A 25,504-nucleotide genomic window follows, 5' to 3' on the forward strand; every position below is an offset into this window, starting at 1 on the left:
TTGTGCATCGATGTAGTGTGTGAACTACGCTCTTGTGAAGCTGCTTTTAAAAGGTAATACCTGCTGTACTTGCCAGAAAGCATATATCAGGAATGGGAAAATACCATCTGCTTTATTATCAGTGAAGAATTCAGTATCAACAGTGATTCAGCAGTGGTTTATAAGCCTCCATGTGCTGTTTTTCCCAATTATCTTTCCAACGAGATCATTTCCTGGAATTTTCAGAGGGTATGAAGAGAACAAATGAAAATACTGAATGTGAATGAATGCCTTACAAACTTGATTAAATATTTAAACATTTAAGCCTATGTCCTAAAAAATAATAAATGAAAATATTGTTAGATATTTTTATTATTGACATGCTAAACATAAAAAAGAAAACACCATCCCCTAAAGAATTCTCCAAAAATATATCGGAATCATAGGGTGTGTTGTTGTTTTTCTTCTTCCACAGATTGGGACAGAGGGATGTGGAAAAGACAGTTGCACAACCTTGGCCTGTTACTTAACAGAACACAAACTGTATCGAGTGCCTGAGTCTCCCAGCTCTGGGTACACAGAGTTCAGAGAAGTCGTTAAAAAGGCTTTTATTCAAGCAGGTCTAGAAGGGAACCCCACTGTGGTGGTGGTGCCTAACTTACACCTAGATCAAGTAAGGCCTTTTTTTTATTATTATTATCTCTTACATTTTCATTTACATAGCCCTTTGCTGAGAAGTTTAATAATTAATGGAAAATAAGAAAATGATGTCTGTAGTTCTACCAACCCGTCTTATCCAACTTCATCCAGTCATAACCCACAAATTGTAGATGCTTTGAATAAACATGACTTGAAAATAGCTCCTGTGTCTTCATCATGCAAATATTAACTGAAGACTGGAGGTGGTTGCAATACCTGAGTTCTGTCAGCGTATTCAAAGCAATGATGTGTGCCCCACCATGTGTGACCTGCACACTTGTCATCTGTAGTTACTCTGGCTCTTTGTCTTTCTTCTGCTCACTTGACAATAGGTTTAGGACTTTCCTTGAGAGATACATTTTTGGGCCTGGTGTGGTAACCTAGGAGCTAAAGTCCTCACCTTGAACATACTGGGATCCTATATAGGCATCTGTTCTTATCCTGGCAGCTCCACTTCCCATCCAGCTCCCTGCTTGCGGCCTGGGAAAGCAGTTGAGGACGGCCCAAAGCCTTGGGACCCTGCACCTGCGTGGGAGACCTGGAGGAAGTTTCTAGCTCCTGGCTTCGGATCAGGGCAACACTGGTCATTGCAGTCACTTAGGGAGTGAATCATTGGACAGAAGATTTTCCTCTCTGTCTCTTCTCCTCTCTATATATCTGACTTTGCAATAAAAATAAATAAATATTTTTTTTTTAAAAAGATACATTTCCTTACCTGCTGGAAAAAAAAAAAAGTGTTCATCCCACCTCCTTTTTTTTAGCCCTGTTACTTTGCTCCAGATATGGCCAGTCACAGCCAAAAAGAAAAAAAAAATCACTTGGAATGCCATCTGGATGGCACTTACTCCTTTGTGGCAATGTTTCCTAGAAATATCATTTGTTATTTATGACCCAGATATACATGTAGATTTAATTGCTGCTTCAAGCCTCTAATGCTATGCCTACCCCATACTGCTTTATTTTTTTTTTTCTTTCAGGTTATTTTTGATTGGTAAACCCAAGTGTTGTGACACATTTATATTCAGGGAAGCTTGGGTTTATTCTGAAAAGCAAAATGTTTTGGCTTTTATAATAACCCTCCCAGTAGACCTTCCCCCAGCCCTGATCTGTTACCTTCCCCGTTGTCCTGGGAGCCCTAGAGCAGCTGTGTTTTTCCTAGCTTGTCTGCTATTCAAACACAAGTGTAGGCTGCCTGAAGCAGGGGTCCCATCCAGTGTGTTATGTGCCCACTGTTTCAAAACTCCTGCTCCAACACAGGTGTTTGGCATAGCGTCAATACCAGGCTTATTTTTTTTTTTTTAATGTTTGAGTGAATGAATAGCTGAATAAAGCCTTTTTAACTTAAAAAAAAAGTTTTGATGGCTTTAAATTAAGAGTTTAGCTTGTTTTTTAAAAAGCCTTATTTTCATTTCGGTACTATGACTTTCTCAAGATGATGTGTGCAGAGTAGAATATATGAATAATTTGTTTATTTCTAACCATGTTTTTCTCCAAAGCCATTCATTTTGGAAGATTTGAATTGCCTTGTCAACTCAAGGAAAATGCCTGACTTGTTTGAAAATGAGGAGTTGGACAACATCATAATCAGAATCAGAACATTGGTTAAAGATCCTGGCTATGTGGATGATAGACAGTCTTTACTTGCGTTATTCCAAAAGGTACTTATCACTTTGTATTAAAATGAAGCTATATTAATAACTATACATTGTTTTCAATTTTGATAAAACTTCCTTAGTTTCTTTAATGCAAGTTTAGAATAATGCCCACCCACCCACCCCACACATACCATACCCCTGGGCCAACCCAACATGAACATGGTTCTGAGTCTATCATTGACTTTTGAAAGAAATAGTAACTGGAGACAACAAATGAAAGGTGAAATGACCACTGAGATTTCTTCCTGGCTAATGAAGGGTTTGGGGCTGTATTAGTTTAAAAAAAAATTTTTTTAAAGATTTTTTATTTTTATTGGAAAGGCGGATATACAGAGAGGAGAGACAGAGAGGAAGATCTTCCGTCCGATGATTCACTCCCCAAGTGAGCGCAACGGCCGTTGCTATGCCGGTCTGAAACCAGGAGCCTCTTCTGGGTCTCCCACATTGGTGCAGGGTCCCAAAGCTTTGGGCTGTCCTCGACTGCTTTCCCGGGCCACAGGCAGGGAGCTGGATGGGAAGCGGGGCTGCCGGGATTAGAACCGGCGGCCATATGGGATCCCGGGCGTGCAAGGAGAAGAACTTAATCACTGCGCCATTTGGGCAGGAACTTAATTTTCTTGAGGCCAGCAAGTGTTAAGTGGAAATCTCAAGATAACCGTTTAAAGTGATGGGTTGCATTTTAACAACTTATATTGGCATTCATTTTCAGAAAGTATATGTGAACCTGCATGTTTTTGTGGTCATGAGCCCTTCAGGACCCAGTTTCCGCCAGTACTGTAGAGCGTATCCGTCTGTGGTTAGCTCCTGCACAATTGATTGGTACGAAAAGTGGCCAAAAGAAGCTCTCCTTATTGTAGCCAACTCTTTCTTAAGAGACAAAGTGAATTTAGAGAATGAAGAGGTAAATATTTACTGCAAATAAAGGTTTTAGTTTATTTACAGCATCTGACAGTATTTTTAAATACGTTTTTTATTTGTGATTGACATATAGTGATTGAACTTATTTCAGTACATTTCAATACATGTATATGATGTGGAATGACCAAATTAGGATAATTCTTATGGCTAACATCTCCAACATAGATCATTTCTTTTGTTGGGGATGTTATAAAATCCTCTGTTACTCACTATTTTGAAATATTTAACTGTCAGCCATACATCCTACTGTGCTCTACAACCTTAGAAGTTAGTCCTCAATACAGCTGCACCACCATCACCTTTCACCAGGCTCCCCTGCATCCCTTTCTTTCCCATAGGCTTCCAAATTTCCAGTAAAGACTTGTCAATTCTCTGCTTCCTTGAGAGCAACTTTTAATCTTCCATGTAGCACTGACCTGCCTGAGTCTACTGTTTTACCTAACATCATGTCCTCAAGTCCCATCCATGTTGCTGAAAATGACAGAATTTCCTTCTTTTTTATGATGGCAAAACATTCCTTTCTGTATCCCACATTTTCTTTGACTAGTCATCCATTGATGATTACTCAAGCTGATTCCGTATCTTGGTTATTATGAATAATGATGCAACAAATATAAACTAGACATATAAGGAATATACCTCAGTTCAATAATGGCTATATATGTATGACAAGTTTACAGTCTGCAACAACATGGAGTTAATAACATGCTACTGAATAAACCAATGTATCACTGAAGAAATGAAAAAGAAAATCAAAGACCTTCCTGAAATAAACAGTGTGTGAGCTATGAGTCAATGAAGAAATTAATAAGAAAAACAAAAAAAACTTTTGAATGAATGAAACACAAAAATGTCAAAAGCTATGAAATGTAGCAAAAACAGTATTGAAAGGTCTATTGATCTTGTATTTTGCATGAAGATTGCTTTATATCAGAGAGAACATATATTTGTCCTTAGGGGATTGACTTGTTTCACTAAGCATAATGGTCTCTACTTGAGACCATTTGGTTGCAAATGGTAGAATTTCAGTCTTTTAAATGGCTGAGTAGTATTCCATGGAGTGGATGTACCACAGTTTTTTTTTTTTTTTTTTTTTGCACACTCCTCTTTTGACAGGCATCTGGGCTGTTCCATGTCTTTGGTATTGTAGATTGTGCTGCTGTAAATGTAGGATTACAGATCCATTTTTCATATGAAGATTTCATTTGCTTTGGATATGTTCTCAGAAGTGGGACAGCTGGGTCATACAGCAGGTCAATTGTTAGTTCTCTTAGCACTCTACATATTGACCTCCATAGTGGCTGCACTAGCCTACACTCCCACCAACAGTGAAGGAGGGTACCTTTCTCTCCATATCCACACCAACAGGTGTTGTTAGTAGAGTTCTGGATATAGGCCAACCTCACTGGAGTCAGATGAAATCTCAGATGCCTGAGCATGTTTTCATATGCCTATTAGCCATTTCAATTTTTCTTCTGAAAAATGCAGTCTTTTTCTTTTTAAGATTTATTTATTCATTGGAAAGTCCGATATACAGAGAGGAGAGACAGAGAGGAAGATCTTCTGTCCGATGATTCACTCCCCAAGTGAGCGCAACGGTCGATGCTATGCCAATCCGAAGCCAGGATCCAGGAGCCTCTTTTAGGTCTCCCATGCAGGTGCAGGGTCCCAAGGCCCTGGGCCATCCTCGACTGCTTTCCCAGGCCACAAACAGGGAGCTGGATGGAAAGTGGAGCTGCCAGGATTAGAACCGGCGCCCATATGGGATCCCAGGGCGTTCAAGGCGAGAACCTTAGCTGCTAGGCCATGCCGTCTGGCCCAGTTTTTTCTTAATGTGATAGTATTTGGTTGTTCATAATATTGCCTAAGGAGCCTTTGTAATTGTGTGACATCCATTGTTGTGTCTGCTTTTTCATATTCAGTTTTTTGTATTTGGGTCTCCTTTTTTCTTAGCCTATTTATGTGTATTGATTTGGTTCATCTTCTCACAAAAACTAGCCCTTTGTGTCGTTCATTCCTTGCATGTTTTTAAGTCTCCATGTTGCTCATTTCTGCTCTGATTGCTACTTTTTCCTTCTGACTAATCTTGCATTTGATTTGCTCCTGCTTTTCGTGTCCTAGAGTTGCACTGTTGGGCTGCTATTCTACACATCAGTATTGCTTTTGCTGTATCCTGTCTGATCTTACCTTGCTGAATGGCAGTGAAGTCTGTGTGAGCAAAAAACAGGCAGCCCAAAGCCAAATTAGGAAATGGGTCAAGGGTTTGCCTTGACCCCTTATCTGTTCCCCATGTTGTTTGCCCTCTGATTTGCCCTGTGTCCAAAAAGCACAGCCTCTGCACCACCTGACCTTCACTGTCCTGCCTGTGTTGTGATCAGCACATTTCCATGTAAGAAAATGGCCTGCATCTCCGTAGCCTCTTCTGTGGCGATCATCCATGTGACCAGATTGCTCTGGCTACAACAGTAAAACTGTAATGAAATGAGAGCAGAAGCAACAACATGAAAGTAGTTCAGAAATTTTGAGCCCAAAGCAAGGAAGAATGTGTTCTGGAGTGATTAAACTGAAGATCGCACAAGACCCAGGTGACAGAACAGTGGCAAGGAGGACTCAAATGTAAATACAGAGAGAACCGAAACTCCGTGTGTGGGACCCAGAAAGGAGTTCATCTGCTGACTTCTCCAAATGTTCAAGGGCAACAGAGATGAGTTGGTAGCAAAACAAAAGGCAGTTGGTTAAAAGTGACCAACAATTGAATGTCCTAGGTAGACTGGAGATGCATCATCATGACTGGTTTATGACGAAGTGAGAGTCTCGCCCAGTCTAAGCAAGGGAAGCACTGGTGTTGCCCATGCACGTATCATCTGGGCATTTACAGATGTCACAGTTTCCTTTCAGTCAAAGACATTTTCTTGAGTATCTTGATCTTGGGAACCACTTTAAGAAAGGAAAATGAGAGGTTTGTTTTTTGTTTGTTTGTTTGTTTAAAGCACCATACGTTTTAACTGTTGGTGCCCTGCATCCTTGGATGGCATATATACATATATATACCTGTGAGAGCTGAACCTGACATCCCATCAGTCATGAGAGGATTCATCGCCTCTTGCGCCTTACCGCTATCCCAGTCGTTAACACACCCACCCTTCCTCTACACCCTTCTCCAACTCCACATCTCATAAATGACAAACTATTTCAAGCTAGTCCTAGTGTTCAGCTTTCTCCTCTTATAGTGCATTTCAATAAATTTGTCTTAATTCCTAATAATAATAATAACATCCTTCAGGACTTGAGAGAGAGTCTTGCCCTGACGTGCGTCCAAATCCACATGAGTATGGAAGACTTGAGCACAAGATACTTTGAAGACACAGGAAGGCATTATTTTATCACTCGAAGTAGCTTCTTGAAACTCCTGGGGACATTTGCACACATTGTGCGGTCACGAGAGGACACGATGCAAACCAAAAGGTAAGACCTGGAGGCCCAATCCCGAGCAGGTGCTTTATATCAGTGCTCGTGTGGGGGTGGGAGGGGGGACACAAGCATTAAAAAAATCTGCCCAAACCTGCCTTTCAGTGATAGACAAAATCCATCATTACAAAAAATCTTAGAGATAAAGTAGATATTTCCTTTGTACTTGTTCCAAGGCTGCCTGCATCAAGACAGGGCTGGCAGATTTGGCAGAAAAACTAAACACCCTTAGTAGATTCAGACAGTTTATTACAAAGAAATCAAAAGTTTCCATGACCTTTGTCCCCTGGGATGATACCCAAGTAAAAGGGGTGAGAGGCCTGAAGCACAGACAGGGGACACCCACTGTTGAGGGCTGCAAGACGTGCTGCAGGCAAGCAGTAATCCCGGGGACAACAAGAAACACTGCCAGTTGTGTACATGCCCTACCTCAACTGGCCAGCGACAAGCTGGGGCAATGAGATTTTCCATTGCCAACAATGATGCTTAAGAATTTAGACTAGTTTGAGTATGACACGCCTGACATGTATGTAAGAAATAGCAGCAAGGCCCAGCACAGTGGCTCAGTGGCTGGATCCTTGTCTTCCGTGTACCGGAATGCCATATGGGTACCAGTTTGTGTCCTGGCTATTCAACTTCCCAACCAGCTCCTTGTTTGTGGCCTGGGAAAGCAGTGGCAGATATCCCAAAGCCTTGGGACCCTGCACCCACCTGGGAGACCCAGAAGTGACTCCAAGTTCCTGACTTCAGACCAGCTCAGCTACCTGGGGAGTGAACCAGCGGACTTGGAAGATCTTTCTCTCTATCCTCCTGCCTGTAGATCTGCCTTTCCAAGAAAAAACAACAACAACAAAAACTAGTAGCAACCCCAGAAGCAGCATTTTGCTGGTGTTAGGTCAGGGTCTAATTTGAACTAAGTTTTTGTTAAAAAGGCCAGATGTAGGATGACTGGTTCAATATCTGCATAATTCATAATTTAGAGTAGTTGAGCTAGTCTAAATATGATGAGGCTGGTATAGGGGGAATCATACCAATGTTTGGAAAGTTAGTCTTGTCATGTTGTTTTAAGTAGTGATCAGGGAAATTACTGAGGGTCCTGAAATTAAGATGGCTGTTGATCATCAGTTGAACTGAGGGTGGCTGTCTGGATGCCCAACAAGCGAATGTTAGGAGGGATTCATGAATTCTTCTCCCACTAGAATGGAAGGTGTCCAACCCTCTACCACTCGGACTTGTTGCTATCCAATCATAGCCATGTGGTCAGTGTGACCAGTGCCCGTCACACTCACTGCACCCTTTCTGTGTTCCCCATCCTGTCTGACCCACACTCAGACACAGCCCTTAGCAGTTTCTCTCTTACAGATCCTCACTTGTATATTCTCACTTACCTATCCTCTACTGTCCTAGAAGGACCACCTTAAGTCTATAAACTAATACATGTGACCGTTAGCATTGGTTTCCATAGATAGCAAGTTATGCTTGGTGATGAAATGACCAGACTGCAGTTTCCTAGTGCCCAGCTCTTCTTTGCCCCTCAAAAATTCCAGCAGCCCAGTTTCCCAGGAGAAATAATAGGGAGGCTTAATTATGTGGTTTGGACCTCCGAGAGCCAATCTACTCTGAAACTCATAATTAACTTATTCCATTGAAAGCCCAAGATTGCTTGTGCTAAGCGTATGCCCTTTGCGGAACCTCACGCTTTCTCATTTCTTCCATAAGACTCCATTTATTTTTAATGGCACCTGTTCTTTACCAAATAGAGGAAATCCCCCCGACCCTGCTGTTCTTAGTTTTAAAGAAATCTCTTTTTATCATAAATTTTTTCAGATGTTTTTTCTACACCAATTAAAACAAGCTTGAGATCTTTCTTCTTTACACTGTTAATATGGTGGACGAATCTGATTGGCTTCCAAATATCAAGCCAGTGCTGCATCCCGGGAATAAACCCCATTTGATCATGATATATAATTTTTTTCATCTATGATCAAATTATATTTTCTGCCATTTGCTATATTTTTTAAATTTTTAGATTTATTTTTATTTGAAAGGCAGATTTACAGAGAGAAGGAACAAGAACCTGATGAACTGGTCCAATGATCTTAAATCCACAGGTTCACTCCCCAGTTGGCTGCAACAGCCAGAGCTGAGCTAATGCAAAGCCAGGAGCCAGTTACTTCTTCTGAGTCTCCCATGTGGGTCCAGGGGTCCAGGGACTTATGCCATCCCCAACAGCTTTCCCAGGCCACAAGCAGGCTAGATGAGAAGTAGAGCAGCTAGAATGTGACCTGAAGCCCATATGAGATGCAGGCACTACAGGTGGAGAACTCACAGACTATGCCACCATGCTGGCCTCGACTTTGCTATATTTTACACCTCCTGAAATGATAGGAGCAGCCCTGATCTGAAAATCTAAACCCTCAGAATCTTTTGAGGTTCAGAAAGTTTCAGATTTGGGGACACTTTGAATTAGGGCTGCTCAGCTGGTAAGGTGATGGTACTCAAAATTTGAAAGACTGAAATCTGAGACACTTCTAGGCTCAGGTATCTTAGAGAAGGGATACACTCCAACTGTCCTTTTTATTTCCTCCAGGAGTCGTTTCTTTATGGGTCTGTCCAAGATCCTGGAAGCAAGCACAGTGGTTATAGACATGCAGAATAAACTGGCAATCCTTGGCCCTCAGATAGAACAGAAAACGAAGGTAGGCTGGGTCTGAAAACCCTGTGAAGGGAACAGGCTCTGAAGGCAAAGGCAGTGTGCAATCCCTGCTTCCTTATGCTTTAGCTCTGTAACTGGAAGAAATTATTTAGTCATCTCTACCTCAATTCTCTCATTTATAAAATGAGAGAAAACAACAACAAAATAGGGTGACAGTTATATTTAATAAAATGTATTGATTGGTTGAAAACTAACCATTGAAGCTTTGGTAAAGCATCCCTAAGTGTCTTTAAATCTATCTGGAAGGTTCTGTGATAATTTGTAATTGGTCACATGTTTGAAAAATTATCACCCATGGCTATTCTTTCATACATTGTATGAAATGATGTTTATGGGCCTGGTCCTACGTATATTTCAGGAAACTATATTTCAGGCTTGTTTGAATGAGTTTTATATCAGTGAAATGTGCTGTTGAAATTTTTCATTTCCAAAGAGGTCCTAACCTCTTAAAGCTCATTGTAAGACTTGTTCTATTCATTAGGAAAGAGAAATCCTAAAGGAAAAAATAAGGAAAGATTCACAAATCGTTGAGAAAGTTCAGATACTTGTCAAACGGGATGAAGAAATTATGGCGGAAGAAGTAAGAATTGTGGAAGAGTATGCTCAGGTAAAACTAAAAGCCCATTCATTATAAAAATCACTCAGATTTGCAAACCTACATCGCATAAACGCCTGCCCATACTTTAAAAGCTAACTTACTTGAAACCATCTCATGGAACCTCCAGACCCAGGCACAGGACCTTCTGATGTGCTGAGTTTAAGGGGGTACCCCCATACACCCCTCCCAGACATGGAGGCTCCCCTCCTTCCTCCTGGGACCACTGATGCCCACAGACCCTGCTGTGTCAGCCACCTGCAGGCAACACTCCTGGGCAATATGTCATCAGTGCAGCTTCATTTCAGTGTTTCATTAGGCTGAGCTTCTTACAATGTTGAGATTATTATTTTCACAAAATACAAAGTAACTAGTATATTATTTTATGTGAACAGGAATATTAACTAGAATAAGCAATCACAGCAGAACACAATTTTAAAAGTTAACAGTTTTTGGGCCCGGCGCGGTGGCGCAAGGGTTAAAGGTCCTCGCCTTGCACGCCCTGGGATCCCATATGGGCGCCGGTTCTAATCCTGGCAGCCCCGCTTCCCTTCCAGCTCCCTGCCTGTGGCCCTGGAAAGCAGTTGAGGACGGCCCAAAGCTTTGGGACCCTGCACCCGCGTGGGAGACCCGGAAGAGGCTCCTGGCTTCGGATCGGCATAGCATCGGCCCGTTGCGCTCACTTGGGGAGTGAATCATCGGACGGAAGATCTTCCTCTCTGTCTCTCCTCTCTGTATATCTGCCTTTCCAATGAAAAAATAATAAAAATAAATCTTTAAAAAAAAAGTTAACAGTTTTCACAGAAATCATAAGATTTAGAAATTGTTTGGGAATTTACTTCTTTACCTATTACCATGATACTTTTTTGGGATTTTTTTCCCCCTACTGGATACTCTGTGATCACTTCTTCATATGATAATAATTTTGTAATATCACCTCCTATAGCAGTTTCAATCAAAATGTATTTTACATTTTTAATAGAAGTTTCTTAGGGTTTCATAACTCATTGAAAGTGTTAGGAGCTTTTTAAAATATAAATTTAATATAATCATTAATGGCATTTTAAGATCCCATTTGACACAGAGGGGAAAAGCGAAAAGAGAAATGAGTTCTAACTATAATCAAGGTATTTTGCTTTTGCAAGCTTCATAAAGAAAGCTGACCCTGCCAGCATATTGGCAAAGTTCCTTCCAGGCCTTGGGGGACGGGGCGCATGTAACCGTGTGAAGGACTCGCGCTCGCACTGTGCTAGTCGTGCAATTGAGTCGCTCAATAGGGAAGGGCTAGAGCATCTCTGGGACTAATAGACAAGGCAGGATCCGCTTGGTGGCGCTGCCTTCGCAAGAGGAATTGAAAACACTGCACTTGGCCCCCCCTCCCCCCAAGCGTAAATGACTGTAAGAATGTCACTTTGTATTTTCCAAATCCAAGTATTTTTTAAAATGTGAGATAATTAACAGCATCCATGTGCTCTCAGGGTTTGTTTTTGTTTTTGTTTGGTTTGGTTTTGGATCTTGTTTTTGTTTTTGTTTTACTGCAGAAAACTGCCAATGAACTAAGAAGTGTGATGCCAGCTCTAGGCAAGGCAATTGGGGCTCTGAACGCCCTGGATAAAGCTGATGTCACTGAATTAAGGTAAGTTTCTGTGCGGTTAGAAAAGCTCAAAATAAGATGTATATGCACAGTAGAAGTTAGTAGCCCTATATCCCATTTTTAGTAAGTCAATTCTACCAGTCTTGGTTTAAGTTCTTTAGTGACTTATACTGTATGTTACCAATTATAAGGCAAATGAATATGTTATGTGCCCCTTCTGGGGGAGTAATGTTGTAAAACCATGATGTATTCTCTGTTGTAAACTGAATCTCAATCTCTGAGACAGACAAAAAAAAAAAAAAAAAGTTCCTCCTAGAACCAGTATAAACTCCGGCTTACTCCCGCTTTAGCTGAAAGCTGGGGCCCAGTAGGAGACTGTGTATTTGAGGCTGCAGTGCCAGCCACTACCACACGGTGTCGTATGGGAGACACTCCTGCTTGCTGTGTGCTTTCCCTAACTCAGTCCTCCCAATGTGGTGGAAAGTGGTGAAAGCCACGCTTAAGGAAATACAGAAGAAATGGGGTGGCATACAAACATCCCATCCTGTAGGTACTCATTTGAATCTTTGGAAACCTCAAATTAAGAAGTGTCTAACCAATTAGACAATGGAAAATTGTCTTATGTCTTAGAATGTATTGGATTGTCTATTTACAGAAAGTGCTATTTCAATACAGGATGTGGAAATTCTGAGAAAATACACCATCTTATTTCTGATGCATTATCCACAGGGTAAGAACTGAAGATAGCAGAGGGGCTATTCAATGCATTTAGTAGTGTGTTGTGCTGACAATGCTGAAAGTCCCCCTGACCTTAAAGAGCAACGACACAGACACGCACTCATCCTCATGTGCATTGAATGATTAATTCAGTTCAGCCGAGGTTGGTGTACCTTGTGAGGGGGCAGCAGCTAACAGATGGGGAAGGCCTCTCTGATGCTGCAACAGAGAACTGAATGAAGTTGGGAAGTAAACCAAGCAGGTGTCTGGAGGGAAGTGTGTGCCAAGCAGAGGAAATGGAATATCCAAAATGCTTAAGGCTGACGTGTGCTTGGTGAGTTTCAGCAACTGCAGAAGACCCAAGATGACCAGAAGGGGTGTCAGGAGCTGATATCAGAGAAGTATCAGGGCTGGTCCTCTCCAACAAAGCAACCTCCACCCCAACCCCCAAGCACACAGCAGAAGCTCCTATTCTCTTACAATTTCCCTGGCAGATATTCCTTTAAGAGTAACCTGCTCATCTCCTGCAGCTTAATTTCAGAGTGGTTGTATGTCACAGGGGTTAAGCTCACAGGCTCTGACAGTAACTACAAAAGCTAACGAAAACCAGGCTTATCCTTACATGCACCCCGTTTGTTGGTCAGTTGGTTGCTTTGCCAAGAGTCTGCACTGTGATGTTGCTAATGGGCATGTAACTCAACATCTACATGCCTCACAGAGGAGGTTGCCTTCCAATGCCACGTCTGCTATTGCTGTTGGGATATGCAGTGGGCACCTCCAGCAGGTGCCAGCTCAGCTCATCTTCCACCCAAGCTGCTATATCTATCATCAAAATACAAATGCCAGCCATATGACAGCTTAATCCCTTGGCACTTTGCAATGTGAACCATAAGAAGAGAGAAAAAGATAGTGCGAAATGCAGATGGCGATAAATCATTAAGGGTCCGAAACAGACTACTGAGGAGTAAAGGAGAACTTGAAAGCAGATTGCCAGTATGGACGGGTCTCTGCATCAAGAGCATATCGAATGAACTAGAGTCAATTGGATCATACTTTCCCTTTAATTTACATTAAGATTTCAGAGATAGTACATTTCATCTCAATATATTGACAAGTTTACTTTAAATAGTCAAAATTGAGAAAAAGTTTGTTGTTGGAACTCCCACCTCGCCTCTGTGGACTTCATCTCTCTTTTCCTGCTGCTTCTTTTGTTGTCTTTCTCATCATCAAATCTAAGAAAAACAATCTGAAAAACTAGTTAAAGTGTGAATTGTTTAGTTGTTGAGTCTACCAGAAAGCGGCACACAGTTTCCAAGTAGACTAGTGAAGAGAATGAAGGTTAGTCCGAACAAACGCATAGATTCTGGCACTGATAAGCCCTGTAGATAGAAGTGGTCTCTCATGTCGCCTTCCTCCGTGGGAGGCTTCCTGCGTGTCCTTCAGTTAGGGAGACTCAGTACCCTGTGTGAGTCCTCCCTTCTTGTTCCAAGTCCGGATTTGTCATTAGTAAACCTCTCGTGGTTTGTCATTAGTAATTCCTCCTTGGGGAATGTTTTAGTCTGAACCCTGGTTTTCCTAAGCAGCAGTTGGCTGGCTAATGGTGCCGTGGCACCTGATCGGCCACAGCTAAGAGGCAGCTGCCTGTGTTCCGGTAAAGCTGAATTCCCATCTGCTTTCTTTCCCCTGACTTTGCTTCATCCGTGATCTTCGTGGTAGGCCTCTGAGGTTAGGATGGAGAATCATCAGAGGATGTGTTTGAAGAGGGTAAGACCACACAGGAATAGCAGAATACGGCTCTGCACCTCTGCAGCTCCTCCTGCAAATATACAGAAGTGTCTCAAGTAGTCAGCTGTAAATCAGTACAGGAAGGAAATAGACAGGTTTCCATTTGTAAATAACTCAGAGGAAAATATTTTCGTAGTAAAACTAGTCTAACTCAGATATTGTACAGATTTAGATTTTATGAGTATCAACTGTTAGAGATGAATTAATGGAGAACATGAGAGGCTATGCAGAACTGAATTTTAGTTATAACAGGGCAGCCATCATCTCACAGGATGACACACCAAAACAGAGTTTTATTCTTTTACAAAAACATAGTGCAAGTGGTGGAAAAGCAGGTGCACGGAGCACAGATTAGCTGAGTTTCCTGAAGGTCAGAGCAGCCCATGACAGTTCCAAGCAAAGGGTATGTAAGTAGCTCTCCTGTGGGAAGAAGGAATCAGGCAACATTCCGAGGGACAACATAACATCAGATTCTGGGGTCAGGTCTTTGCTTGACTCCAGACCCACACACAGCCTTGCATGTACACAGGGTATCCTCTGCCTTACATCTCTTAGAACGTCTGCCAGGCATCCACATCAGTCATCAAAACAAATCTCCAATATTAAAGACACCCGAATTTTAGTAACCACATAAATAATAGAATGACTATATGGATGGGCAAAGCAGTTCTCAACCACACACTTGTTAAAACAGCGTGTACGTTGTCTCCTGAGATAGTTTGCAGGTGCCTTTGACTTAACTAATGAAGGTGGTGGTGCTTTGGCCCTCTTTGTCACAGAGCGTATGCACGGCCTCCCTTGCTTATACTGACTGTCATGAAGGCGGTGTGTATTCTTCTGCAAAGAAAACCTAACTGGAAGACAGCTAAGTTACTGCTTGCAGAAACTGGTTTCTTAAGAAAATTGATTAACCTTGACAAGGACAGCATACCTGATCAGGTAAGACTGTTGATCCCTAAGTAATGTCTAATTGGTGAGTTGTGCATTTATAATCCAAAGAATCCATTAGAAATGTTAGCATGGCTATTCCACATTAGAGTTGGAAGACGGTGGGAAAAGCTGAAAGCACAGAGAGGGCCACATTATTCGAACTTAGCAGATTGCCTGGGAATGTCAAGGAAAGCCCTGTGTCATTGAAGGCAGAATGTCTTTGAACACTGAGGAATAGAGAATTAATAGAGGCTCATACTGGGCGGAAGCTACCTGGGGGCGCAATGTGGGAAGGGGTTGTGTTGTACCATGAATTATGATGAGTGGATTAGCCTAAGAGTTTTCCTTCTCGTAAAGGCAGGGCCAGACATTGTCCTGTGTGCTCTACAGATATTAACTCATGTAGTAAGGGAAAGCAGGAGTAAGGAAGGTAGGATAGTCTGGGTTTCGCTGTAGCAGATGTAGTTCAGAAGAAGGTAAATTTACTGTACAACTTCAAGGAGACAGAACGGAACTGAACAAGTCCAAGATCTTCAGAATGTTCATGGAAATGCGTATCATGAAAAAAAAAAACTGGGCATTGATTTAAAATATTTTTAACATCAAAATAAATGTTTCTCTTTTTTTGCATATTTTCATGAGCTTTTTAAAGTAACTTTCAGGCACCAGGAGACTGGGGCAGGTTATGCTGGGCAAATGAGTCTTATAGAAGGAAGGGGTATGGCAGAGCAGGCAAGTGGTCCCAAAGGTAAGAGAATCCTTCAGCCGCTGTATCTGTCATCCCTTGTGTGAGCGTTTGGCACAGCAGCCACGGGACACAGCCAGGAGTACCTGTGTTGGTACCAAGATGTGGCTGTTGCCGTACTGAACACTGGAGCCTGTGGCCTACATGGCAGAGGCTGGGAGAATATCCAGCCTGAGGGACACATGCAAGCTGGGAGTCAGCTCACAGGTGGGCTGGCCACCTCTTGCTAGTGAGTGGCGCTGTCCTAGGCTGACCGGCTGAGTGAGTGAGTGAGCAGTATCTTTCGTGTAGAAGAGCAAAGCGTTCCCTGGTGTTACAGGACTTCCCTTGGACAGACTTTACATAGCTAACAAGACAGGTAATGAGTTAGTTGTGACGATGACTGTGCTGTTAGGGAAATGCAGGACAGGATGTGAGGAAGGTGCATGTCTTGGCAGAAGGTTAATGTCATCACCTTTATTACTCATGAATGAATTCAACAAGGACTTGTTCTCCAAGGAATTCTTAATAAGTAGGATTCCCTGTGGCTTTGTTTGCATTGGCAATTAATTAACAGCTCATATTCTTTCTTACCTGGAAGAATCTATTTCCTGACCAATTTAGATGGAAGATGATCCATTCTCAATTTATTATTTGTGTCATCATCATAGAAAATATTAATCTCATCATTAAAAGATTGTTTACTTGAAAGGCGGAGTGATGCGGATAGGAGGAGGATAGAAATAGCCGCTATGGGGAGTAAATCCTGCAGGGCAGCCAAGGACAAGGCCAGGCTGAAGCCAGGAGCCTGGAAGAACTTCTGGCTCTCCCACATCCAGTGGTAGGGGACCAAACATTTGGGCCATCATCTACAGCTTTCCCAGACACATTAGCAAGGAGCTGGATGAAAAGAAGAGCAGCTATGACTCAAACCGACACTCAAATAGGGTTCCAGTAGCAGTGATAGCTTTTAACCCATTCTGTGACAATACTGGCCTGGTTGAAGATGAAAGAATCTCTATCTGAAAAAGATTTCATTCTGGTTATGACCCCCAGGAGTTCAGGAGAAATCCTGTGTTTTTCTGATTATAGCAGTAAAACAGCACCCACCTTTTTGCAGAGGTGGGTGAATCTGTTGGAGTATAAACACAAGCCAAGCAATGTCTTAGCCCCAAGCCACACTTAGGGCACCCCACCATTCTTGACTAGACTGACCTTTGGATGTGACTGTGCCCCATCAGTATGAGGCCAAAGACGGAGGAAGGTATCCCTGGTAACCCACACACCAAAGTGCATGGAGGGACTGCAGACCTTCGACACCAGAGGCCCCAAAGTCAGAAGAGAGTTCACCTGTTCTACTGGTTTCAAATGCAGTTCACCTTAATGAAAGCGATTCTGCAGCAAGGACAGCAGCAACAGCAAGTGTATGTCTTTGGTTCCACTACTGACTAATAGTTGGATCAAAACTATATCCTACTGTAGAGTGAGGAAAACTTCATTTCAGTAATACTTCTTTTGTTGTAAGAATTTATTTATTCCTTCATTCTTGCATGCATACTGTTAGCAAGAGAGGAAGTGATCTTGCAGAGCCAGGAGCTTTCTCTGGGTCTCTCACAGGGATGCAAGGGTGCAACCTTGTGGACCATCTGCTGCTGCTTTCCTGGGTGCATTGGCAGGATGGTGGATCTCGAGTGGAGCAGTTAGAACTCAAACCAGTGTTCATACGAGATGTCATCACAGGCAGCTACTTAGCTTGCTGTACCCCAGTGTAGGACCAAATAATACTTCTTTGTCATGTAACCCATAAACTGTATTATTTCTAGGTTTTCATGAAGCTGAAAAAAATTGTAACCTTACCTGATTTCAAACCCAACAAGATTGCTCTGGTTTCCATTGCCTGTTGCTCGATGTGCCAGTTTATTATAGCTTTGAATAACTACCACGAGGTCCAGAAGGTATGATTGTTCCACCCAAGTACCTGCAGTGGTTTGAAAGGGACACATCGAAGTTCCAGAAAGAATTTCTACTTAATAGTGTTCAAATGAGCTTCTGTGGGAAAAATGCCTGACAAAAATGCTGCAGTCACATGTATTATACCAACTCACACAGGTGTCAAATGCTCCTATTACATCTTTTACTGTGCTGTTGTTTGATTTGTTTGTTTTAGTATGTATGACCATAATATGTTACTTTATATTCCTTTGGTACACATTAATTCCAAGAATATTTATTTTCCATGGTCAATGCTTATAAAAGTCTTTCAAACATAAGTGGCACCTTTAACAGTAAATTTGACTTTCTTAACCCTTGAATGTTCTGACATTCTCTTTAAGCTGGTGGGGCCCAAGCAAATCCAAATAGCTGAAGCTCAAAATATTCTTAAAATCTCACGGAAAAGGTTGGCTGAAAAGCAAAGAGGCTTACAGCTGGTAAGCAGTGTTTTTACTTGATCAATGCTCAATACATTTATGAACCAGACAAAAATGTGAAAGAAATGTGATTATTTCAATAGAGCTTATGAGTTAAAAATGAAATGGGAACAATTACACAGTGAAGAGATTGTAGGGAATAAGTAAATAATGTGGGTAAAAACCTTCCACATTAAATATATATATATGTGTGTGTGTATATATATATATATTTTTTTTAACTTGGAAGGCAGAGCAACAGAGAGAAGACAAAAAGACAAAGAGAGAAAGATCTTCCATCTGCTGATTTGCTCCCCAAATGCCTACAACAGCCAGGACTGACCCTGACCAAATTCAGGAGCCGGAATTCCTGAATGTTTCCCAGTGGATGGCAGAACAAAAAGAATCTAGATATGTTAAAACTTTTTTTTTAAACAAATAACCAAGACTCTTCAAATGTTAAGATTGGAAGGAAGCCTAGTACAGAAGAATGGTGGTGTTTTAAAATACCAACTACAGTGCCGAGGGAATCATTTCATTACTACAGTGTGCATTTTCATTGATAATATAATATATCTGGGAAGATTTTCCAGGATGTGACTATGAAATGGTTCCAGCTCTAGTTACATATGTGATAGACTCTAGAAGAACATGAGAATAAGTTTTTTTCTCAATAATTATCTTTCAGATTGAAGATCATTTACTGTTGCTACAGGCAACCTATAAAAATATTATAGCTGAAAAACAGCAATTAATTAGTTCAAGAAGACTGGCCATCAGATGCTTTCAGTGTGCTTCTGTCTTACCAACTGTCCTGGAAGATGAAAAAGTAAGATTTCCCATGGCTTTATACCTTCCTTACTGATTCATCCTGGGTTCAACAAACCCCAAGAAGTTATTTCCACTGTGAGCTACATCATATGCCTACTCAAACGTTTTTACTATTCGGTTTGTTATTGATAACAATCGAAGATGATTCAAAGAAGGTACAGGTGTTCAGGGTGAGAAGCCTTGAAACAGAGGTAATGACTATAAAGATCTAAGATTTTCTCTTGGTCCTAAGACATCAGCATGCTTTTGTTTGATGAGAACAAAAATAAAAATTTTCAATGAATATATCATGAGTCTTCCTTCTCTCACACTGACACAAGCGAAGTTGATTGCATACCAACAGGGAGGGGCCAAAAGAGAGGAAACATCATCAGGATGGAAAAAGGAAATGTCATTTTGTTCTGTTGCTCTTCCAACCCCTCCCTCATTTTCTGGTCTTTTTATTTCTTATCTGATTCATCTGCCTTTTCTACAACTGAATCCTTCATAAAATGACTACAATCTGGGTTTAGTGGTACCTGAACTACTTCAAGGAGTATTACAAACATTGTTCAGATTGTTTCAATTTCATGCAATTGTTTAAATAAATACATATCACATAATATTTTTACGGGACACAGAGAAGAAAGATAACATATGTAATATACAAATCAAATATCACAGTGGGTGTTGTGGAACAGTGCATTAAGCCATCAACTGTGTCCCATATCAGGGTGCCAGGCTGAATCCCAGCTGCTTTGTTTCTGATCTCATTTTCTGATGATGCCCTTCGGAGACAGTGGGTGATATCTCAATGCTTTGGCCCACCTCTCCCTCATGGGAGACCCAGATAGAATTCAAGGCTCTTGGTTTTGGTCTAGCCAAGCCCCCAGCTCTTAAAGACATTAGGGGAGTGAATCAGCAAACAAAATTACTATCTCTCTGTCAAGTGGATGAAAATAATTAAACCTGGACCCAGCACAATGATTCCATTAGCTGATGCTCCCCCTTCAAGATCCCATATGGGGGTACCTGTTCATGTGCTAGCTGCTCTACTTCCCATCCAGATCCTTGACTGTTGCCTAGGAAAGCAATAGAGCATGTCCCAAAGCCTTGGGACCCTGTACCCACAGGAAGAGGCTCCTGGCTGCTGGCTTTGGATCAACTCAGCTTTGGCCATTGTGGCCATCTGGGGAATGAACAAACAGATTGAAGGACTCTCTCTCTGTCTCTCATTCTCTCTTGTAGATCTGCCTTTCCAATAAAAATAGATTTAATCTTAAAAAAGAAAAAGTAAAACCTCTTTCTGAAAATGAATATAATGGCCCTGAAAAGTTGGATGCTGTCCCAGAGGCAATAGAATCTTACCATCATCCCAGACTTGAAACTTCAAGTTCTTATCAACATACTTTGTTCATTGCCCAAACAAGTTCTTGCGTAGTTGAAGAAGGAGGCTGGCTAGCTGGAGAGTATGAGTTCAGTGTTATCTACACCCTCAGAAGCTTTATAATCGGGAGTTCTTTGCTTCAGCTTGTCTAAACTACAAGTACTTTATCTTAAAATCAGTGCTATTTACTTAGCAGGCTACTGACGGTGTCCAATGAGATTCTCAAAGTAGTATCTAGGAGATGAGTAAAGATTCAAAAAATACTTGGTTATGCTCTTGTTGAACACTATTTCTGTATAATTAATTTATATTCTCAAAATTACCTTGTTTTATTACCTGAGAGTTCAAATGGTTGCATATCTGTATTAATAAATATAACACTATTGAAAACCCCAAGGACTAGTGTTGCTCTCAGAAAACAGTTCATTTTAAAATATCCTTTTTTTTTTCTTCACAGATTTGTTTGAAAGCCAGAGTTGGAGAGGAAAAGACAGAAGGAAAGATCATCCATATGCTGGTTCATTCCCCATACGGCCACATTGGTCAGGGCTGATCAAGCCTAAGTCGGGAGTCTTGAACTCCAACCAGGTTTCCCACGTGAGTCAGGGCCCGAGGCCTTGGGCCACCTCAGCTGCTTTCCCAGATGCGTTAGCAGGGAGCTGGATGGGAAGTGGAACAACTAGACTCCTACCAGTGCCCAATGGGATGCCATTGTCAAGGCAGCAACTTATCCTGCTGTGACACAAAACTATTCCCAGATAGAATTCATTATGAATTTCTGTATATTAGAGCTTGAGAACATAATAATCATAACTTGTGGGTCCACCCTGGAGATCATTAATCTTAAAAGTAATAGGTGTGTCATAGTAAATAGTAAAAATTAGCCCAAGTACTGGTACATTGGCTCAACTGGCTCATGCTCCCCCTCCAAGTGCCAGGATCCCATGTAGATGCTGGTTCGTTTCCCAGCTGCTCCACTGCCCATCCAGATCCCTGCTTGTGGCCTGGGAAAGCAGTGCAGGACAGCCCAAAGCCTTGGGACCCTGCACCCACATGGGTGACCCAGAAAAAGCTTTTGGCTCCTGGCTACAGATCGGCTCAGCCCTGGCCATTGTAGCCATCCAGGGAGTGAAGCAGCAGATAAAAGATCTCTCTGTCTCTCCTTCTCTCTTTAAATCTGCCTTTCCAATAAAAATAAATAAAGCTTTAGAAAAAAAATCTGGTCAAGAAATTTAAAGTGAACACATTTGTATGACACGTGTGTATTACATCCATGGAACGGTATGTTGTATATGGAAGGTTCACTTGTATCTTTTCTGCACTCAGACTCGATGGCAAGAAATAATCAGTCACCTGGACAGCAGATTGCAGGGCCTCTGGGGCGACAGCCTCCTCTCCGCAGCGTGCGTTGTCTACAGCGGAGCCTTGACGCCAGCCTTTCGCCAGTTGGTTGTGAACAAATGGCAGGATTTCTGCATTCAAAACAGCATTTCTATGTCTTCCAACTTTTCTTTAGTTGACGTCATGGCCCAGAAGTCTGAGGTAGTAACCTGTCTTGATTGTCCAGTTAAGGGACTGCTGTTGTTGAGTCCGACTTGGGGTAGGGACATGTTTTTGGTCTTCGATCTTTCCCCTCCGTTATCTTCATGTGTGAAAACTGGGGAGTCTGTTTCAGGCCTTAGCATTTTTCACGTATGGTTCCAGTGTCTCAGTTATCTCTCTCCTGTTACTCATGCCCTTGGTAAATCACACAATATCCTTTTTCCCATTGTATCCAATTACATGATCCTGATGAATAGCGCTTAATTTCTCACTTTGAAATCATTAATGAAACTGGTGAGCTTATTAAGCAACTTGGAGCATGCTTAGACACAGTAAAAAAAAAAAAAAAAGAAACATGTAGTCCCTCTTTTGGCAATCTGTCTTAGAAGATTAAAAATAAAAACCTTTTTTTAAATCCTAAGAGCATAATTACCGATTCATTTCTCTGTGGTGAGCCTGCTTAAATAGACAACCTACCTGTAAAGTCTCAGAAACAAATATTGGCTTTTCATTATGGCGATGCTCGTTAAACCCAGGAATGTCAATATTATATATAAATGCAACTGAAAGTCTATAATTGTAATACTTTAAAATAGTATAATCCTCCATCCCCCAATATACTGATACAGTTTAGCATCTGGAAGCGGCCCCTTCACTTTCTCCCTCCCCCAACCTAGATACAGGAGAAAAAGAACTGGAAAATAGGAAGCATTTGTTGCACCCACCTTCCCCCATCCGCGACCCTCCCCAGCTTAATCAGTGGTCCTTGTGAGTATGCATCCTTGCCAACTATGTAAGAAACATCAAATATTAAAAAAATAAAATAGTGGGCCCGATGCGGTAGCCGAGCAGCTGAAGTCCTTTTACCCTCAACCTCTTTTAGCCTCAGTTCCTCCGTCTAGATTTTCTAACATCCATGTACTTGGCAAACGGTAAATGCCAAATGACGTCACTATTTTTGTACACTACTGTGCTATCCGATGTCTTACCTATGAATTCGAGATAAGGAGCTTGGAAACAGACGCTCTTCCTCAAGCGCCTCTGCTGTCTGCTGCAGAAGCTTTGTGTGCATATCCAGTTTGCCTCCAGTGGTTCGTTTCCTTAATCCTTCTTGAAGACAGCTTGGCTGTTGTAAAAGCAGTGGTCTTGTAGCTTCCTTTGGCACTCTGTAAGATGCTCGCAATGTGAAGCTCCTGAAATGGTGCCAGTAGAAATTGTTTCGTTCCAGATCTACCGGTGGCATAACCAAGGGCTGCCTGTTGGCTGGTACTCGACAGAGAATGCCATCCTGATCAAGAACAGCCAGCAGTGGCCCCTGCTCATCGACCCGCACAAGCAGGCATACAACTGGATCCGCCAGATGGAAGGCTCCAAGCTGCAGGAGCTCTCCGTGGAGGACAGCGGTTACACCAAAAAGATGGAGCACGCTATGAAGATGGGAGACAGCGTCCTCCTGCAGGTACCGGAGCATGGAGCAGGGTGCTCTGTTTCCTGGCAGTTGGCCCCATGCACTGAAGGCACCGAGCATGCAAATCGAAAGTTTGAAGTGATGGGGAACTTTGTCAGGGGAAAAGCAGTAAGAAACACATTGACAGATGTCTGCATCCCTGTGGCGCGTCTCCGGTGCTCCATCGTCTTACAGCTGTGTCACCGCTGAGCAGACATTAGGATTACGGTGTTCAAGTATTGTGTCCTCTCAGTTGATTTAAGGTGGTCTCTCCTACTGATACCCATTGCCTGTTTGTTTTCAGAATCTCCCCGAAACATTAGCTCCAGACCTGAAGGTGATTCTGAAGAAGCGGATCTATCAGAAAAGGGGGCAGTCTTTCATGAAGATTGGCAGTTCAGAGGTTGAAATCAATGCCAACTTTAGGTAATGTTGCCCACAGGAATGGCTCTGTAAACATGTAATGCTAGAATCCTTGTGTTTCAGTCCTGCTAATCTTCCACCTGAGGAAAGAGTGAGTTTGCATTTAAATGTTGTTTTGCGTGTGCAGGCACGCGTGCATGCTGAGGCTCGCATCAGAACACAGAGTAGGAAACCAACTCATATCCATCAGATCACTCTCACCCGATATTTGTCAACACGTGCCTGATGCAATCTAGGACTCCAGGAGGAAGGACTCTTCCAAAGAGACACAAACGGGGCCACCAGAGGGAGGCCTGGCCCCACCTGCTCACACCCACGTGAACGACTAACGTGTTTACATGGGAAGATCTTATGCTGCTTTTAAGGGGGAAAAAAAAGTGTGTTTAATTCTAGAGCAAAAAGGGAATCTGCCTTCAGGGACACAGATGTTGTGTCTGTGTTGCCAGCAGTCAAGGCCCCAGGAAGGGCTGTCACCTGCCAGCATTATGGGGCATGATTATGTAGTCAGATATTATGAGCTCCGAGACAGCGTTCCCAAGGAAAAGCGATACTTAGGTTCTTCTGCAGTTAACCAGAGGATTGCTGGGTGAGCAGGACACTTAGTAAGGGAATCTGGAAAGCATTCGTGATCTCAGGGCTACTACCTCTTAAAAAAAAAAAAAAAGATGCGTTTGTTTACCTGTGCATTTGAAAGGAAGGGTGATAAAGAGAAGGGAAGATCTTCCTTTGGCTGGTTCACTCCTCCAGTGCCCTCAATGACTCGGTTTTACAGGAAATGTGGCGAGGAGTCATGTAAACTCAGTAAGTGGGGTTTCCATGCTCACTAAGTTACCATCCATGTTACATACGTCCCATGTTCAGTGGGAGCTCGGTGTTATAATGAAAAGGGGATGGGCTTTTAATGGCAAGAAATGAAAACCAGTCAAGGCTTGCAGTCAGCCGTTGAACTGTGTCTTCATCCAGCCTGCATCCTCAAGTCCAAGCAAAGAACATGTGCCGTTTTCAACTTGGTCAGTCAGATTTACCCTGTTCCCATGCAGGGCTGAGTGTTGTCACTGTGACAGGTGAAAACTCATACCATTTAAACCTTAACCCAAATATAATATGGATATGATTAATAATTGTATTTTTTATAATTTAATTAAAAAAACTAGAGCGTACGTGGTGTGCAAGGCTGAGTAACTTGAAAAATTGGCCTATTTCAGGGAAAAATATTCTCATGCTATTAAATAGGCTGGTTATTTTTTTTCTATGTATGTTCTGTGTGTAACTGGAACCTTTCTCTTGTTTAGGTTATACTTATCTACAGCAATAGATAATCCCCACATCCTTGCATCTATTTATAACTTTGTTACTGTGATCAACTTCGCGGTCACATTCCAAGGTCTGGAAGATCAACTCCTGTCGACAGTGGTAACACATCAAGTCCCTCATTTAGAAAGTCAACGCCACCAGTTGTTGCAAAGTATTTCCCTTGACACAGTAACCCTTGAGGAGCTGGATGAAAAAACATTGGACTTGCTAGAGAATGCACCAGGTAAGTCACGGGATGGAGAGCTAGCAGGAGACCTGTTTGGAAGGTCAGAATGGAAAGTTATGAGGCTTGAATTCTGAGTAGGGACCAGAACTATGAGCAGGTGGCTGTCTGAGTGACCCACTTGTCACGCGTCAGCTGTGATGTTCTTTGGTTTCAACTTTCGTTCTGCC

The 25,504-nt window shown here is 42.1% G+C and overlaps 1 protein-coding gene across 1 annotated transcript in view; it reads left to right on the forward strand.

Moving 5' to 3' along the window:
* Positions 1 to 425: 425 nt before the first annotated feature.
* Positions 426 to 25,504, forward strand: part of DNAH14 (dynein axonemal heavy chain 14) — a gene marked incomplete at its 5' end in the record, with an annotated part of 59,224 nt that continues 34,145 nt past the window's right edge. Inside the window, 15 exons of the mRNA XM_040968284.1 lie at positions 426 to 652; positions 2,175 to 2,336; positions 3,043 to 3,234; positions 6,535 to 6,716; positions 9,310 to 9,418; positions 9,917 to 10,042; positions 11,572 to 11,666; positions 14,906 to 15,065; positions 17,604 to 17,735; positions 18,114 to 18,209; positions 18,877 to 19,017; positions 21,712 to 21,927; positions 23,156 to 23,386; positions 23,679 to 23,800; positions 25,090 to 25,334. Coding sequence (XP_040824218.1) covers positions 426 to 652; positions 2,175 to 2,336; positions 3,043 to 3,234; positions 6,535 to 6,716; positions 9,310 to 9,418; positions 9,917 to 10,042; positions 11,572 to 11,666; positions 14,906 to 15,065; positions 17,604 to 17,735; positions 18,114 to 18,209; positions 18,877 to 19,017; positions 21,712 to 21,927; positions 23,156 to 23,386; positions 23,679 to 23,800; positions 25,090 to 25,334 — 2,436 coding nt within the window. The remainder of the gene's footprint in view (positions 653 to 2,174; positions 2,337 to 3,042; positions 3,235 to 6,534; positions 6,717 to 9,309; positions 9,419 to 9,916; positions 10,043 to 11,571; positions 11,667 to 14,905; positions 15,066 to 17,603; positions 17,736 to 18,113; positions 18,210 to 18,876; positions 19,018 to 21,711; positions 21,928 to 23,155; positions 23,387 to 23,678; positions 23,801 to 25,089; positions 25,335 to 25,504) is intronic.

This window comes from Ochotona curzoniae, unplaced genomic scaffold, assembly GCF_017591425.1.
Source record: "Ochotona curzoniae isolate NIBS_2020 unplaced genomic scaffold, NIBS_Ocur_1.0 scaffold_4683, whole genome shotgun sequence".
Classification (NCBI taxonomy): Eukaryota; Metazoa; Chordata; class Mammalia; order Lagomorpha; family Ochotonidae; genus Ochotona; species Ochotona curzoniae.